We start from the raw sequence: 18,870 nt of genomic DNA on the forward strand, positions 1-18,870 counted from the left end.
TGGGAAAATTAAAGAACCAAAAGAGTGAGGTAAAAAAGATTTCGAGAGAATTGAAAGAAGTTACTAGCGATAGTTAGTGGCACTCATTGAAAATTTTGTGTCTGACTAATCCATTTTGCAAGACACTAAATACAAGAAAGCAATTTTTAACCTTTTTCACTAACCAAATACACATTGAAAAGAAAAGATGACTACAATTTTCTTCATTTTCTCACACTTTTCCTCACAAATAGACACACTACCATGCCGTCTGAAAAACGGACGATGGTGGTGCAGAAAAGGAGTCAGCCCTGATACAGCGTAACAGAGCCAGGTGGACGGCAGTCATGGCACAGACCCAGTAAGTGGATTGGTCTTTCGTTTAAGCTTTTCTGTCAAGAGCCCCCGATTCTTTCCGCACCAGGCCAAATTGACATTGGAGCCCACTGGAACTGGACCCTGATTCACTGAGTTCAAAATTTAAACATAGATATCGCATTCTTGAATCTTGGTCGCCCAAACACAGCACAATGCAAAACGTGTAGAAAAAAATCATCCTTGACAGTAATGGACAGGAATAATATTTTTATAACTTAATTTATTTTAATGTAGAAGTAGGTGAGTCCATAAGAATATTAAAAAGACTGGGTATAAAGGATTAGTAAGTATAAGAGCCTGACAAAATTAAAAAGATGTTCTAGCGTTTCTTTTGAATTTCTTTCCACTGCAAGTGAGGTTCGAACACAAAACCTACAATTCAAAGAGGGATTTAGTCCTTTTTTGGTAGTAAGGAAAGTTGCAAGTTTGCATGCCAAGACCTCCGCTTGCAGTCATTGACCACGAAGCACTGGGATTTTCAGTTCCCACTTCCCACCAGTCTTTCGTTACTTACTGTGTGAATCATGATTAATCAGTAACCCCATCATTAATTGAGAATCTTCTTGGTTTCTCATCTACTAACCCTAGAATTTGGCGAGTGAAACAATCAAGGAACTAATGTGAATGGGATTCAACTGCAATTTGCGATTTGGAATATTTTTCTACGACTTAGTCTTCCAAATTCCAAGTCCTCCATAATATGTGAAAATGAAAACAAGTGACAATTAGCTCGGCATACAGTTCTCAGCAGCTCTGCACAACTTCTATACGGTATGATTTCCTTTGCAAATTTTTACCTGATACCTATATGAAGTTATTTCCACTAATGATTCCATCCCTAAAGAATCTAGAAAAAATTTTGACATGTTGCACTAGGCTGCGGTACTTCCAATTTTTGGTTTGTTATTTTTTTAAGGTTTTTTTTTTTTAAAAAAAAATAACAATGTACTGTAACAATTTGATGTACATGAGTGAGATAAAGGCGTGATTGAAAAGTACATTTAAAAAAAACGTAATTTTTTTTTACAAAAAAAATAGACATGAGAGAGGTGCTTCCAAACAAGATTACCGTCAAATGAAAAGCGGCCAAAGCATAATCATTCTCACCAGCAGAGATATTCGACCAGCTATGAATTTGATTTTTGACCAGCAGTCGGAAAACCATGTACCCACTAAAAAAAAGTCTTGTATTTTTATAAAATGGACATGAGAGGTAGAGGGATTCTTTAAGCACAATTCTGGAACCTATTCAGTATACCAAATGGGTCAATTTCCTCGATTCATATCGAGAGTGGACTGCAGGATTCCATCTCCTTCTGGTATCATGGCCATATGACACTATGGCTACTATGAGAATAGATAAACCACCGTTACAACTACTTTGCTTCTTTCTCTCGTAGGGTAGGGCGGGTTATTAAAAAGTAAAAGTAAAAGAGAGAAAAACAAGTAGGAAAGAAACACCTTTTACTCTTTTGCAATAAAAGTTTTCGCACAACGTTCCCACAACTAAATAACAAAACAAGCCACTTAGAAGGGGAATGAATGCCACGAATGTATCATCTCATCTCTCTTTATAAGTTGTCGCATTACTTCCTTCCAAAAAAAAAAAAAAAAAGGTTATCGCATTACTGGAAAGATAATGATGAAACAGGATAAGATCTGTCCCGTTACCTTCTCTTATTTTACTACCTGATTAAAAAGTAACATTATTATTATGAACCCGATCCTCTCCATACTTTTTTCATTAACTGATATATTACACACATTTAACAAAATGATCACTTCTTCTCGTCTACACCATCGGTCAAAGTCTACCTATTTTGTCTCCTACCTACTAGGTACATATTACTAGTATAGACCATCTCGACGAGCAAACCAAGTCGTCTTCCATTGGTACAAAATGCTAGCATAGTGGATTAGCAGTGCCTCAATTTAAGTTCGATGGAAAACTCAAATGAGATTTGATGGAAAAAGCTAGCATGATTTTTTTTTTTATCAATATGAAGCTTCCATCCAGAGAGGGGAGACAAAAAAAAAGAAAGAAAGAAAGAAAAGACCACTTCCACTTGGCATGCCTGAGGTGACAGTCTTCTTGCAATGGAGAATCAGTCAAGGAGGATATAATCGCGTTTACAAGGAGGATGTGATGTCATGCCATCGGCAAATGTTGTATAGCGATTTGTCACGAGCCAAAAAAAGTATCTGAACAGAAGTCTAATGACTTGCATTTTCATCAAAGAATCTACTTGTATTAGTAATAAAAATGGCCGTGGGCACACTAATCTCGTACCTCCTTTTTTGACTCGTGTAATCTGGAAAGAATAAACTGTTTGGCGTCGCATCTGCAAATGGAGCCATTCCAGTGGGTGGATTGTTTGATAATTTGCGAACACAGGGTCTGAATGCCGTGACTTCGTTCTCGCTGCAGCTGTACCTGGTCTCCGGCTCCAGCGTTGTTTAAAAACCGTCTCCATGGCAATTTGACACGTGCCTAGCTGTGAATGACTGCCGCGGCGTCATTGTCTCAGTTTTGCAATGCTCGATTACTACAGTTGTCACTCAGTCTGCCGCATGATTCGGGCGATTGATAGACGCAGGCAGAATTTCTGGAAGGAATAATTTCAAGTGTTGCATTACAAAGGTTCATTTTGGAACGGTGAAGAAGCTACTTCAAGGGGCTACCGAATAATATGCTAGCTAGCAGTGTAAGGACTGACTCTTCCATTATCGGACAACCTAAGCAGAACCGACGCCATGATTCATTCATCCACGGGCCTCTTTAATTTTCTAATACAAACATACTGCGTAATCCACCACATTTTTCTTTACGGCCGTGACAATATAAGAAATGTTTTGAGTTGCCAGAGAGAGAAAATCTTGCTTGCTAAGTAACAAAAAGGATGCACGCACAAATGCCACCCCAGAATAACGTAAGATTGACGACTGGAGGCGAAAATATAACCAGATTGATTGCCATGCGTTGATCGGCACTTGGGATTCCATCCAACACACTTGACCCAGGTATGATAAGGTACCAAAATCAAAGTTTGAAAAAGTAACCATTATAATTTCTCTCTGTTCCCTTTCTCCTTTTAGTTTTCTGGCTTTGTGGACATGCGCACGCAATTCCATAAACAATTTGGAATTTTACCAAACACCTTTCAAGCAACATCCTCGCACAATATGGCCTACGAACTACAGGAGATATCCACCGAAATGGCATCTACACAACTGAGAGTATCTACCACGGTGTAACTATTGCATTGTGAGAGCTAACAGATTCCACGAGCAGAATAAGTGCTTCAAGACCAACAATAAGAGAATAACTCCAGAAAACAAACAGAATCAAGACCATATGCGTTACAAGCAGTTTTGTTTGCGTATCAACCCCATTAAAGGGATACCATTAGATGCAAGACCAACCTCTTGCCATGACAAACCAGATTTAAGATTGAGATCTCTCTCGTGCTGGCGGGGAACGGCTGCATGACAATAAAGAAGATCTCAAGAACTTGCTAATATTAAAATGAAGGGCAACGAAGATAAAGGTGTAAACAAATATACTGTATAGGCAGATCAAACCTCCTCTGACGTTGAGGCAAAGGGCTCTCAGCTCCGCCATTGCCAGGGCTATCTGTAAGTTCAGGATTTGAACTAGGGCTTCTGCCATTCCGATAACCATCAGGGCTCATCCTCCCCCTTTTCTCTCTTTGAGGATTTGGGCTTATATCATGCTCTTTCTTAGGACGTCTTCGCTCCCTTGGGCTATTATTATGGCCATTCTCAGAACTTAGCCTCTCTCTTCGGGGGCTTGGGCTATGTCCATGGCTGTGATCGGAGTTCCTCTCCTTTCTAGGACTTGGCTGACGGCCACTTCCATACTCAGAGTTCCTTTCCCTTCCACTACGAACTGGGCTAGGTCCTTGACCATAATTAGGACTCACACGTTCTCTTCGATATGGGCTTCGGCCATGACCACGCCCATAATCAGGGCTCGCTCTCTCTCTTCCATATGGGCTAGGAGATCGGCCCCCATCGTAGCTTCTTTTGGGAGACTTACCATGACTTCTATCAGGACTATAGCCGCTTCTCCGATCATCATCGTCCTTTACTGCATACTCCACTGTTATAACTCGATCCAAAAGTTTGCTGCAAGAATACATATGCATTCATTTTACCGAGAAAATATGCGTCTTCTGGAGATAATAGGACCTGACAAGTAAAAGAAAGTTGTAACTAAGCATTGAAGCTCGCATAATGAAACAGACCTCAAATTTGTAGCATCCAATGCTTTAGTCGCATCCTCTTGTGATTCATACTGAACAAATGCAAAATTCCGCCTGATCCTAACATTCAGTATTTTACCATAGGGATCAAAGTGCCTCTCCAAATCCCTTGTTCTTGTATGGTATGGATCAAAATTAATGACAAATAGAGTCTTTGAAGGTCTTAAACCAGAAGAGGCCTTGGAACTCTCAGGCTTCCTGCTACGTTCTTGCTGGAGCACCAAATGGTCAGTGTGTATCAAAACATCAGTAGAGAGTATTTCAAGAAAAAATAGATGAATATCAAAGATGGTGCATTACCTTTGTCCACTCAACACGAAGCCTCCGACCCTTCCTTCCAAATTCAATACGATCAAGTCCACGGATTGCATCCTCTGCATCTCTCTCATCAACCATGTAAACAAAAGCAAATCCTGCGAACGATAAACAAAATAAGCAAGTGCCACATGTGCTACTATTAGCTATACAAAGAAGATATCTTCACCCAGGAAATGTGCACGCCTTCAAAGATGTTACCCTATTATACCAAACTGTGAATTCTAGAAACTAATGACCAGCAAAATCAGTAACAGACCTTGAATGATGAACTAAGTGATGTCAAGGAACAACCACTTTAACGATGGATGTGTCATGGAAAATGTAAAGAGTATCTTCTCCATTTTATTCTGCTGCCTCAGCTTCGAGGTTGACTAATTGTAATGTCTGAAGATGAAGGCTGGGCAAAAGTCATGAGGGATGGAAGGCAATAATGACTCAGGAAAAGAAGTGATGGCGATGCCATGGTGGATCAGAGGGCTCTTCTTGAAAACAAGAAGAAAAGGGAATGCAGAAGAATCCATCCATCAACCAGGATTGTATGGGCATTGCACCGAAATCCTGCGTCGTCAAAGAATCAGTTGAGTATGGGGGCTTTAAAAGACATACTCTTGCTTTTCGTAAATGCATCGATACCCCACAAATACTCAACAGGGAAAGGCTGAGCATCTTGAATTGCACAATGAATGCTCTGGCTCCATAAAGCTTTGACCGAAACCTAGCACTTGTAGTTGCAGCAGCCTCATTGAAATACTTCTCACAGTTTGTGTGGATTGAGTAAAGATGCAATGACTAATGAATAGTTGACCAGCAGATTATTTTCCCAAAACTTTCCAATAATTCAAGAATCAATAAGAAAAGCAAACATGAAATACCTAACCCAAGTCGAATGCATCAGTTTAGCTGGCCTCAATAACCTTAACCAAAAATGACCAACAAAAATTGTCATTTAAATTTCATCCAGCCCTAGCAATCATAAAATTACCGGCTAAAAAACCTTAGGAGCCATGACCAGAATGGACAACAGTGATACATAATAGATTGATACTGCCAGTTTTTCACCTTCGAAGTCATTTCAGAATCAGCCATTAAAGGCTTAAAATAGATTAAGTAGCACATTTCCATAAACCACACCCTGCATCAGTCACTTTCTGTTTTCCACAAACATAGAAGTGTCCTCTTCACCAATTGAGCATACTCTGGCTCAAGGATTGCTGCCTGATCTCTTTTCTGGGGCTACGGACACTTAACTTCGACACAGGAATGTAGTACAGGATTGATGCAAGTACTTTTGCAGACCCCCATTGCATCAAGCGAGACTATACTTATAAACCAGCAAAATATTTACTCCCATTCTACTTCTCTCGAGTCAGTATTGTAACCTCTACACATAAGAAACCTTCAAACTGACTAATTATACCAGCTTAAATATTAATTTATTTTATAAAGAACAAGCATCGAATAACTTAAAAGACATACCATAGTTACTGATACACAAAAAACACCTCTAAAAGGAATTCTTGTTGCACATACTAAAAGATCAAAATCAAAGGAAGACTCGAAAAGTTCAGGATTATCTTGTTAAAATGAAGGGAAAAATTCCTTAGGAGTCAGGTATATACATGCTCTCAAGAAACAGTTACCTTAGAAAGTCATTAAATAGGTTTGATAAAATTTGACAACTTTTGCATATATATCTCTCTCCCTATCATCCTTTAAATTTTTATGACAACACATGCTCGAAGCCCAGAGCACTAGCTTTCTCATCATATCATATTTAAAAAAAAAAAAAAAAAAAAGCAAAGCCACTCGAACTCAAATACAATGAGGAACAGGTCAGACAGATGAACCAAATAACATAGAAGTCCTCATATTCCCATTTGCTGCCACAATATTATGATTTTGAGAACATAACAATAGTAAGCAAAAACATCCCAGCAAAACTTACCAGACTTCATGTCCACCCGATCAACCTTCCCATATCTTTGAAACAGCCTCTCCAGGTCAGATTGGCGAGCATCATACTCAAAGTTCCCACAGAAAATCGACCTCATTGCACTTAAAACACAATCAAGAAGACTTCCAAGTCCCTGCACCAGTAACAGGAAAACAATTAATAAAACTGATTGCAAAAGAAAAAACCCAGAACGTCAGCAAGCAATTGGCCATCCAATATTTTAACATTAGATGCACTACCAAAGTAAATGAACTTTTATCGTAGACAAAGACGCCTCCACTTTCCAGAAATCACACGTCGCAAACAAATACCAAAAATCTTTTCCACCTCTAATCTCCAAAGTATTTCCGATCGTAAACACCTTTTATAACCCTCATCGACCAATATCAAAGAAAACTAATCAATCATCTAAATGCTGATACATTATATCCGCCATCATATATCTGTGTTACTCAGTGATCGAGTAAAATGCAGCCAAGTCACAGAAACAGATGCTAGTCTACAGAATTATAAACCACACAAACACATATCAAATTGAACTGAACTCCACGACGGCATGCAAGAAAAAAAGAAAAGAAAAATGCATATTTTTCTACATTATACACGACTCGAACAGCACAACATCCTCCTGCTAAGTGATTAAGTGGAAAACAGAAAATTTAGACGAATTTTATGACTCCAAATACAAAATATCCCGACATGGTACCGTAAAATTAAGAAAGGGAATAAGTAAAACAATATCGTGTTAAATCCATGCTCATCTCATCCGGAATCCATTACTAGCACAAAGAAACCGTCCTCAAATATTACTAATCGATAAGAGAAACACGCGATTACCCCTATTAAAGAGCGATTGTATCTGTGAATTACAGTCAAAAAGGAAACTCTCAAGTTTTGAAGAATCGAAAGATCATGCTTGGTTCCTCCGTTGAGCAACGTTGAAGAACAGGGGAAAAAATCAGATATCAGACATAAAAATAGTACTACTCAGCGCCGCAAACTTTCCCATGAAATTTGACCCGATTTATCCAGCTAGCAAACAGATCTGATGAAACAAAGCAGGTTATAGAAATTAAAAGGAAAAGGATGGAAACGAATACAAGTTTACTTGAATAGCAGATATGGTGCCAGCTGCCGCCTACAAGCTTCCTACCACGGCAACAACAAATATCTTCATCGTGAGTCCGACGGTGACTGGATCTCGTGATTTTGCCCCTCACTATATAGCGGTGTAGGTTATGCTACTAGTTGAGCATACGACGTCGTTGACCTCCACAAAATTAAAGGAGGCAGCCACCTGTTTCTCGCTCTCTTCTGGCTTAGTTTCGGAGTTTTTTTTTTTTTTTTTCCAAACGATAACAGAAAAGAAAAGAAAAAGGCCTTGTTTCGGAGTTTCGGAGTTTATGATAGAAAAGAAAAGAAGGAAAAAAGGCCTTGTTTGGATAGCCATTTTCCAAAAAAAAATTGCTACATTTTTTATGAACATATTTTTCAATCACCTATTTATCTCATATATATCAAATCGCTACAATAATTTTTTTACAAAAAATTTAAAAAAATGCAATCCAAACACAACCTTAAGTTACGGAAGAAAATAAGAGATTGTTATATTGTTTAGGAATTTTAAAAATTAATAGAATGATTTTGGATATAGAAGTTATTAAATATTTGTTCAAAATCTTTTTAAGGACAAAATAAACATTTTAAAAAAATTGACAAGTTTTCTCAAAGTTTCCTTTCATTTTCATCCAATTGGGGAGGAAAAGTTTTGGTTACTATTCATCCTTCTGAATCCTCCATTTTTCTTCTTTTCTTTATTACTAAAAATTAACAAACAAAAGTTTGGATTGTCATTTTCTGTCAGAAAATTGTGTCGTTTTCCGTGATCACATTTTCCTATTATCTTTTTCCGTCACATAAATCAAATCGCTACAGTAATTTTTCCATGGAAAATGCAATCCAAACGGGGCCTAAACTTTCTCTTCTTTCCCTTTCTTTTTTGTCCAAATTCTCAACTCCCAAACGAAGCCTAAAGACGACGTTTCAATTGAAGAGAAGGAACATAAAGGAAAGGAAATCACTGCAGTTGAGACGGAAGGAAATAAGAGGAGAGAATAAAACGTCTTTTTGGCCATTGGGCCGCTGAGGTTGAAAGGAAAACAAAGGCAAACACTGATGAGTTTATTTCCTACACGTTCAAAACAAACAGTTCTTAAGGCTTAGTTTGGGAGTTGAAACTTGGAGAGAAATAATGCAAACTTTCATTTGGCAAACAAGTTTTTCTATTGTTTGTCTAAAACTTTATTATCACTCACTATTTGCAGAAAACTTTTTGAAATATGTGAAAACTTTTTTTTGAAATTTTTTTTTTCATTTTTCCTTTTTTTCCTTTCTTTTTCTTTTTCCCTTTCTTTCCTCTCCTTTTCTTCTCCCTCCTCAATTGCTCTTCTTCTCCCTCCCTCCCTCCCCACTAGCCGACTATCATTATTGACACCTCCATCGACGACGGGCACTGATGGTGCTTTTTTTCTTTTTTCTCTCTCATTCCTCCCTCTCATTTTCTCCCCTTCTCCAGTGGAGGAGTGGGAGGAAGGGAAGGAGAGGACGGGAGGAAAGGGGAGAAGGAGAGGGAGAGTGTGAGAGGAAGAATGAGAAGGGGAAGAGAGAGAGAGAGGAGAGGAAAGGAAAAAAAATAGAGGAATTGTTGGCGCCAGTGTAAATGCTGATCGGTGCTAGCCAGCGGTGGAGATGGTGGCGGATTGAGGTGGAGGTGGAAGAAAAGGAAAGGAAGGTAATTTTTTTAATATTTTTTTAGTATTTTGAAGTGTATATTTTAAAATATTTGAGAATATTTTTGAGGTTATTGTAGTTAAAATTATTTAAAAATTTGAAAAAAAAAACTTGGCAAAAAACTCTTTTGCAAACAGGTCCTTAAGTTCATTTGGCAACGCTCGTGTTTTTCCCTTTGTTTTCTTTCATAGGGATGACAGGATTGTAAGTTGTAACCGCCAAAATTTGTACCCAAAACAAATACGCTACCAAATTGCGGCACATCCCATTCCATTATTTTACAATGTCAATTTATGGAATTATTGTCTTGTTTTCCACATTGTTATTTTTTCCATTAATATACACAATTTTCTGCCCATTTCGTTCTCGTTTAACATATACAGAAATAAATAAGAATACATACTCTGTTTTTATATTTTAAAAAAAGGTTTAAAAATCTTTTCCTTTTTTTTTAATAAAAGAACAGAATGATACTTATTTTAACTACATTGTTTGAAAAGAAAAAGAAAAAAAAAAAACCAGCTAGTAGAAAACGCGCTTACTCTAATGAATTCTGGAATTTGACGGCCCGATTATCGCTACACCCATTTGAAGGGAAAATATAATTGAGTCCTTTTGCATTCTTTTCTTCTTATTATTATTTTTCTTTTCAAGGACAAACGGCAAATTTAACAGAGGGTTCTAGCATCCATCTCATTCACAAACGTTAAAATGTGCCCGGGGAACCAAAAACAATAAAAGGTAACCAAAGAAACTAGGAATCCGTTTCTGGGCAATTCTTGATCCGCGATCAAATAGTTGCGTGACTGAAAATTATGTTGAATATCAGGACAGCAGCACAATTCGGATTAGTAAGAAAAAGGAATGGAACACAATTGTTTGTGCCTGTTGTTGCGTGTTCCAGATAATGCGGGAAGGTTTTAGCTCAGATATATCGTCTCCTGGTAGTAAATTAAATTCTGAACGTATGCATTACTACTGATCACCCAGTCTTAATCTTCTCGTAGAGCAACCAGAGTAGTATGCCAAGTGCAGTGTCCCTGATCAAGCTTCTAAGAGCACGAACAAGCCAAGTAGAGCCATCTCCTGAAGCTCTTTGTCCTGCAAGATCCCGGAACCGCAAGTTCCCTTGATCCGATATCAGCGAGTATATGACTCCATTCATGTGCCCCTTTCCTATTACTCCCACCACTTGCTTACTATTATTCACAGCTTTGCTCCTCTTCAGAGACCATGCTAGATACTGAAACCACAATTGTGCAAAAGAAAACCACATCAAGGAAAAAGGACCAGAAAGATTTCCCCAGTGTACTTCGCTTTCTATGGATCCATTTTAAGGTAGGAGCCACTTACCGCGTCGCGTTCATGTATGAGGGGCTGCAGGAGCGATGGATATGAAAAGCTCAACTGCTCATAGAGCTGGAAACAGTTTTCTTCCCGAGCGCTTGATTCCTGATGTATAAAGATGTGCAGAATTAGAAAAGGATAAAGGCTAAACGAATACCGGGGAGACCGAGGAAACCTTTAATGTCTTCATGGATAGGTCCGACAATGATGTTAATCCACCAATAACGGAGGTCAACAGACTCAGTTTTTCCTTCCATATCAGAGAATTCCATGCCCGTTCAAGCTGAAATTCAGCAATAACCATCACTACCGTCTTCTTTTGAACCCCATGATCAAGTACTTCAACCATCTAAACGATGGCTAGTGGAGAAACAGGAAAGAAAGGCAGGACCAGATGTGATCAAGTACTTCATTGGCATTCCTAAGTTTCTTATTAGCACACCCCTCAACTTTTTACTCAAAGAAAAGTACGAAAAATAATCCTGTATTTCATTTTAATAACAGCTCGATAACAAGGGAATGGTTCTAACTTCTAAGTGAGTAAATGCAGCGGAAGCCAGGTTACCTATTTTTGTCCAACAGACCCGGTCGAAAAGTCAAAAAAGTTACCATTAATAAATAAAGAAGTGGCTATAACAATTCCAAAGGGATATAGTAGTGGTTCTTAAGAAGTGAGCCAAGGTACATACAGTAATTTCAATTGGTCGATCTCCTATTACCATCTGAGCACCAATTTCTTCAGCAGCCTTTCGGGCAGCACGAAACTGCAAATCAAGCCATCCATCCAAGTTCTCATCATATGGGGAAACGAATAGAATAAAAAAGGATGAAGAAGAGAAGCAAAAATTGATGACTTGATATATTTTTAAATACGCATTTGTTTATATTCTTGATAAGTAGAGAGAGTACTTCATCTCCAAAAGGTCGATTAATTTCTGAAGATAACTTGGAAGAGAATGCTGCCAACACTAGGCGCAATGCTAAAGCAGTTTGACCACCTGTGCAATGGAGAGCAGAATAAAATCGGCTATGGACACGGACTTAAATAAAGAGTTGCGAATACGGAGCCAAGTCCATGAACATACCCAAGCCTAGGCTGCGACCAACTGCACCAAAGAATCCAGTCCCACTTAAAGAAAACATGCTCGACCTTAACTGCTTCTTTAGCTTCCCATCGCTACAAGTGTACATAATCCCAGCTCTGAAAGTGGACCCTGCAGGATGTGAAGTTAAGTAGTGGATTGACAACATAGAAGCATGATTTACATCAGTTCCACTAATGCAGCACCAGCAGGGGAAAAAGAAAACAAAAAGCATCTCTTCACTACCAATTTCCGGTGTCATTTCTTCTTTGTACTTCAAGCATTGAAATATTGCTGTGCCTCATGACAAAGCACTTACTGTAGTTTTAATTCCTCGTCTTATACATCATTTTGACATTGCCGTTTTTCCACCAAGATTGTGGACGTTGGTATATTAAACCAATTTAACAAGTTTCCTTCAAACTAAGTGAACTCCGTGCAATCTCAGGAAAGACCAGAAGGGAAACGAATTCTTTCTACATCAGTCAATCTGATCTAAAAGGGATTTGCAAAAAGCCTCTTCGAATTCCTTGATGCTCGATGAATACTCCAAATTGCCATCAGGCAATGTTGGAAATAGAGGCATTAATACCTGATGCAATCTTAGAAACTACTCCACCCTATTACGCAACACACTAAATTGACAACTTAATCTATTCCACTCCGAATTCGTTAAATCAACTTGTGCAAGTTAATCAAAGACTAAAGTCCTCCTTGTCTACTTCTATGTAACCAAATTCACAAATAAGTAAAGTCAAAAAACAGATTGGAAATAATATTAATGTACAAATAGCAGCGTTGGATTTGTACGACCATCGTGCAAAGACTTGCCTGCTTCTGCAAAGTTCGACAACGACATTATCAGGCTTTACAGCACGAATGACCCTTCCAACATCATCGGCAGACTCCTTTGAAATATGGGTGGCTCCAAATAGCCATATGGCCTCTGGTTCAGCGAACTCTGTTCTCCAGCTTGGCACTGGACCGTACTGGTTCTTGGTGACGAGAACCAAGCTTCCATTGTTGGCCAAGTCAAGTAACTCCGGATGCGTTTCAGCAATTGCGGTTTGGGATCCACTCAAGATTTCGGTTCTGAAATCGAATTCGGGGGGTGGAGGTTTGACGGACGCTTTTGTAATATACGTATTGATGCATTTGTTTTTGAGTCTAAGGCCATCAGAGTAGTGGTGTTTAGCCGCCGTCGTGAAGGTTGGAAATGGATTTGCCAGGATTTTCATGCTCAACGAGACGTTGGATGATACAATACAAGAGCTCTAGCTTCAGTTCAAAGACTACACCGGCCAGAGAACTCCGTGTACGGCCCTAGTCCTAACTCCCAAGAACGAAAGGTGCTCTTTCGAAAATGCCAGGTAAGTCAAGGGCGCAGGATCGATCCATCCAACAACCTGTGGTACGTATTGGAACAAGAAGCTTTTCCTAGAGTTTGTGGCTTTGGTAAGCTGATGTAACATGTTTGCGGGAGTAATTTGTCAGGATTTTATCATTTCCAAAGATTTATTGCCAACCCCTCGGTTTATTCTACTCGTGTGTTCATTCCACTCACCTTTCAGCCGGTTGTATCTTTTACCTTTTGGTGTTATACCCACTTTAAATTATATATTATCTTTTTGACAAGTAAAAAATTCTCTGCTCACAATTCCTCTTTACTTACCTTTCAACCCATTATTCTCCGTCTTATATTTAGATGAGTTCATCAAAACAAACGTTGTTGTAAAGCATAAATGGACTTAATACCATAATATGTAATGGGTATTCAAAACTCGTACTTTTTTTTTTTTTGGGCCAATCATGATTCGCATAATTAGGTAGGTATGGTAGTTGTTGCGGCTCATTTTCAGAACCCGGCCGTGGGGTACAATGGTACGCTGGTAGCGTTGGTTTTGAGTTGTGAACTAGAACGTGACACAATTGCAGCGTTAGAGATGTGCGGTTCTGGCAACGTATTATGGTACAAAGTCGTACGACAAATATCTCTGCCAATACAAACCCCCCCCCAAAAAAAACAAAATGATTATTATTAGATTGAGAGCGAGACGGCTGCCCTGCTGTGGGACTCAGCTACGGTTTTGATTTCTGCAGCCTTTGGATTGCATTAAAAAGCAAAGCTTGGACGAAATCAACTGGAAGTGATCCACATCCTCGCATTTAGTAGGACCGTCCAGAGTGTCTATACCAATTAATTGGGGTACGGTAATGGGTTCGGACGTCCTGCTCTTAGCCCCCACTTTAGGTCCGCCATGTACCAACTAGTTTGCGTCAACTACTGTTTTACGCGCATTTTTCCCCCAATTACTGTGTTAATCCGCGCGCAATTTAATTATCTGACTTATTATGCGATATGGTTAACTTAGTATGCATTACATGCTTGAAGTCTTGAACTGCATTTTGCAAGTAAATTAGCTCCACTCGTACTTGAATCTGGAAATAAAGGCCTCCCCGAGAAGCTTTATTGTTGCTTGCAGATTTTTTTTTTCTTTTTTTAAGGAGAATCCTAAACTTACATGAGGGGAAAAAAAAAGAAGAAGAAAAGAAAAGATTGAGAGTCGAACAAGAGAGCTAATAGTCACCTGATCAGGGCCTTACTAGTTACTGTTGCTTGCAGTGTTATTGTTGTGAAGAAAAGCTGTTAGAACTTAATTAGATCGTAGAGTTGAGTAATAGGTAACATTTAGTAATTCCTTTTTTGTGCCAACGGTCAAAATTCAAAGTATAAAACGAGACAAATATTTACTCAAAAGAAGATCAAATACTTATGGTTGAAAAATGAATCAAGTTAGTCGGTATTGGAATCGAGTTTAGTTCAGTAAGAGATCGTTCGAGCATGGTTTGCAAACTAATCAACCGAAATTTGAGTAGGATTGTGTATTTGATAAAATTTTGAACTTAATTCGAATTTGACTTGATTAGCATAAAATTAGAATTGATAGGTAAAAAGTCCAAACTACTTGAACTTGACTCGAGTTTAGTTTGATAAATAAACTAGCAAAGTTTGAACACCATCTCAAACTTATTAAAATAATCGAACAAACTTAAAAACTAAAATATTTAATTTAATTAGATTCGTTTACTACATCTTTACATATACTAGTGAAACTCACTAATATCTAATTAGTCATAAATTTGGATGACTAGCCCTAAGTCACACTTTCCCATATCAAAACAAACTTTTACCTGTCTCACATAAAATTTATATTTTTTTAACCTAAATTCAAAAATGATGGTTCATGATTTTTTTTAAATCATAATTTGATTTTATTAATATAAAAAACTGTACAATTACGAGCAAAAACTCAAATTGACTATACAGTTAGTATGCATGACACTGAGAAATTAGAATTTCCTCGTCTTATATAATGCCTAATGCATAAGAACTAATCTTAGTATTTATATAATTCTTGTCTCGATTGATAAAACAAAATGAGCACATTTTAAATAACGAACTTAATTATTGAATATCTCCCACCAAAGTAGCTATATTGATGCTTGATGAATAATGGGCCTCAAAAGATACTATGCTCCATTTATCGAAACACTCATACAAAAAACTGTGAGTTATGAAAGGGGTATGCCCCGCAGGAGGACTAGATAATGGAAATTGGACACATGGGTTAAGCGCACAACCAATAGGATTAGTTGAAATCATAAACTCATAATTATTAATATTTTTGTCCCCAGAGGAAACATTACGATTCACGTGCTGGATGTAGACCCCGCGGCTTAAGTGTGGCAAGTGCGAAGATTTAACAGCTAATTTCCAGCTCCAACTGATAACGTGTCGAAAACCCGCATCATCATGTGTTCTTTGCCTCGTGTTAACTGTTAACTGTTAAACAGTTGGTGAGTCAGCAGTACAAAAGCAATACTAGTACTAATTTTACGAGTTAATGACGGAGACGTTAACAATGAGTGGAGACTGGAGAGCAGAGCGGACGATGGGCCCGCGATTTACCCACGCTTTTGAGTTTTGAGTCGGTCTTTCTCCCTCCTTAAATGGCCCAAATAATCGTCCCAAGCTCCAAACCAAAATTCCGCATGACACACGTAACCGAATCCCTCTCGATCCTAATCCCACGTTGTACCCAACACCAATTCGAGCAAAATGCTAGAAAGTGACCAGCCAAACAATTCTTTAAGACCAGACGACCCAGACCCTGACGATCCTCCTCAACCGAAGGAACAACCAAAACCCACAGGTATTATTGCCACTGCTTCTTGGTCAAACACTTGTGAATGCCCACCGCCACCGTCACAGCCATCCCCCTCAGCAACCATTCCCTCACCCACCGGAAGCAGCGGACCATCACGACGGCATCCTCATTTCAGGGGAGTTCGATCGAGGAGTGGCAAATGGGTGTCAGAGATACGTGAACCACGTAAAACTACGCGCATATGGCTGGGCACGTACCCCACCCCAGAAATGGCGGCTGCAGCCTATGACGCCGCCACGCTTGCATTGAAAGGACCCGACGCCATTCTAAACTTCCCGGAATTAGCTCCTACCTATCCTATACCGGCTTCTCTATCCGCGGCAGACGTACGCGCCGCGGCCGCAAGTGCTGCTGCCGCTAGAGAACCGCTGCAAGAACCTCCAGTGCTTGATCAAGCTCCTGCTACATCTCCAAGAGACCCTGTAGAAATTAACGAGGACATCAACGCGTCGACTTCCGGTGATAATCAAATGGGACAAGATCAATTTGTTGACGAGGAGGAACTATTTGACATGCCAAATTTGCTAGTTGACATGGCGGAGGGAATGCTGGTGAGCCCGCCAAGGATGAAGCCCGCGGTGTCTGGTGAGTCGCCGGAGAATTCCGACGCAGATAATCTTTGGAGCTATCCTTGACGCCGGTGCTTCTTCTTCACCTTCTCAATCTAGCCCGCAAAACAATGTATGTAAAATACTAGTAGCGCAATAGTTTCCCGGTCATATGCTGTCTTTAGACCAATTCCACCATATTAGATTTCTCTGGCTCTTTCCTAGTCCAACTTTTTCAGAGCTCCATTACTCTGTTAGAATGTTGTGAAGTTTGATTTCCCCTCTTTATTTTCTCCCATTTAGCTAGGAGTTGGGAAGCATAGTCGTGTGAGGCTTGAGAATATTGTGTTCTGCAGTTCTGCTGCCTGCAACCTAAATGCTAGTCAGCAATATATAGAGCGTAAATATATAGACCCCTCTCATTGTACGCGATAAGCAGTAACAAGTGATTTTCCAGTGCCAAGTTTGTTATGTGCATTTTGTCTTCTTAGGGCCTGTATAATAAGAACTAGTGACCTCAATTAAAAATATTTTACCTCTCCCCGGTATTCAGTGAATCACTGGAAAGTCTAATTAATTTCGGAAAACGATTGCTCTGTTTCTGGAAAAGGAAACACAAAAACCGCCTTCAGAGCTAATGTCAAAGCAGGCTTGACCTTTTTCCATGTTTGACTCGAGACAGACAGATTTGAAGTCCTGCAGATGACCGTTAAATACTTAAAGTCGTAGATTAAATGCCTTATTAGTTGTTGCTTACCCTCGTAGATGAAATATGTTCATCGACATTTACCTAAAATTGGGTGCATCTGTCATCTGTGGCGTGACTTCAGCATGCATATGGTATCAGGTTTTTTAACTTTCACTTATATATACCAAACTTCAGATGGAGCCCAAAAAAAAAAAAAAGGCTCTAACTATATTTCGCCATCAAGAAACATCCCCTGCTTTCTCTGATTAATTCAATCTTAGGCTTCAGGCATCCCAAAGACCCGCAAATGAAGAAAAAGACGCGAGGACAAGGAAGTATTGGGTCATTCAATCAAAATTTCTGTCAAATAGAGTATCCCAGGAATTATATGACGGAAAAAAGTGGAAGATGCTTTTGGTCTGACAACGATGGGAATATACTACTAAGTGGATCTTCTAAATTCGGTGCAGCAAAAATGGCCAATCACTAAATTAAACCAACCTCCTTTCTTTTTCGTCATAGGGATATCCAGGCTTTCAGCCCGATTAATCCCTTGCGGCCTAAGAGGAGAGGTTAATTCCTCTCGAACACGTTAACCCGGAACTCGATCCTTGATGTTCATATTCTAAAAAGGAGCAACACACCACATGAGTTATCCCGGGTTGGGCTAAATTAAACCAACCTCAGTGGACCCTGATTCTTTCACAACCAAGAAAGAAGGCCAAAAAAAGAAAAAAAAAAAAAGAAAAAGACGGAGATAGTTACTTAAAAAAGGGGGGAAGGGGGGAATCTGATACTGGAGTTACCACTGGACAAGTTTTGAAAAATTCTAATGCATTACTGTTATAGGAGTCATCAAGGGAGTAAAAGTTTTCTTAAAAAAAAAAGAAAAAAGGGAGGATGACTCTTCAATATCGCTATTGAGAAAATAGCCTACAGTAAAAAAAAGTTTTGAAGAGGCAGCTAAAACACGAGAGAATTGATCACTTTATGCCGCGCTTGTTCATTTGCAAAATTCCCCTGTGCTTCAAAATCTTTAGGAGGCAGGGACTACGGGTTCTCTTTTTACCTCATTTTTGTGTTCAAAGGAATGAAATGAAAAGGAAATATTTGTAATTTGATGTTTTAACTTTTAATTTTCTTTTTGGTTTGATGTTTCTACTTAAAAAGAATGATCCCAAAAAATGACTGACAAAGATTTCGTACATGTTTATAATGTGTAAAAAAGAAGAAGTAATTATGTGAAGAGATGTGCTGGGGCCGATTACGTT

At 39.0% G+C, this 18,870-nt stretch overlaps 3 protein-coding genes across 9 annotated transcripts; 1 reads left to right on the forward strand and 2 right to left on the reverse strand.

Moving 5' to 3' along the window:
* Positions 1–3,483: 3,483 nt before the first annotated feature.
* Positions 3,484–8,269, reverse strand: LOC113730108 (serine/arginine-rich splicing factor RS31). Of its 5 annotated transcripts, XM_072078130.1 has the most exons (7): positions 8,024–8,269; positions 6,907–7,048; positions 5,218–5,519; positions 4,944–5,056; positions 4,626–4,855; positions 3,940–4,506; positions 3,484–3,839 (listed from the first exon to the last, which is right to left on the reverse strand). In XM_072078130.1, the coding sequence occupies exons 4-7, from the start codon at positions 5,037–5,039 to the stop codon at positions 3,803–3,805; spliced, it is 930 nt and encodes a 309-aa protein (XP_071934231.1). In that variant the 5' UTR covers positions 5,040–5,056; positions 5,218–5,519; positions 6,907–7,048; positions 8,024–8,269; the 3' UTR covers positions 3,484–3,802. The 5 variants fall into 5 exon arrangements, with proteins under 5 accessions (XP_071934231.1, XP_027110389.1, XP_027110388.1 ...); XM_027254588.2 differs by lacking the exon at positions 5,218–5,519; XM_027254587.2 differs by lacking the exon at positions 5,218–5,519 and having other exon boundaries at positions 8,016–8,269.
* Positions 8,270–10,470: 2,201 nt separating this feature from the next.
* Positions 10,471–13,571, reverse strand: LOC113730109 (uncharacterized). 3 transcript variants are annotated; one of them, XM_027254593.2, is made up of 7 exons: positions 12,966–13,571; positions 12,138–12,253; positions 11,962–12,050; positions 11,742–11,816; positions 11,228–11,335; positions 11,059–11,157; positions 10,471–10,948 (listed from the first exon to the last, which is right to left on the reverse strand). In XM_027254593.2, the coding sequence occupies exons 1-7, from the start codon at positions 13,370–13,372 to the stop codon at positions 10,688–10,690; spliced, it is 1,155 nt and encodes a 384-aa protein (XP_027110394.1). In that variant the 5' UTR covers positions 13,373–13,571; the 3' UTR covers positions 10,471–10,687. The 3 variants fall into 3 exon arrangements, with proteins under 3 accessions (XP_027110394.1, XP_027110396.1, XP_027110395.1); XM_027254595.2 differs by having other exon boundaries at positions 12,138–12,266; positions 12,966–13,138; XM_027254594.2 differs by lacking the exon at positions 11,228–11,335 and having other exon boundaries at positions 12,966–13,570.
* Positions 13,572–16,165: 2,594 nt separating this feature from the next.
* Positions 16,166–17,382, forward strand: LOC113728459 (ethylene-responsive transcription factor ERF027-like). The gene has a single exon (XM_027252861.2). It carries the CDS (start codon positions 16,255–16,257, stop codon positions 16,996–16,998), a length of 744 nt encoding a protein of 247 aa, XP_027108662.1. The 5' UTR covers positions 16,166–16,254; the 3' UTR covers positions 16,999–17,382.
* Positions 17,383–18,870: the final 1,488 nt, after the last annotated feature.

This window comes from Coffea arabica, chromosome 2e (assembly GCF_036785885.1).
Source record: "Coffea arabica cultivar ET-39 chromosome 2e, Coffea Arabica ET-39 HiFi, whole genome shotgun sequence".
Classification (NCBI taxonomy): Eukaryota; Viridiplantae; Streptophyta; class Magnoliopsida; order Gentianales; family Rubiaceae; genus Coffea; species Coffea arabica.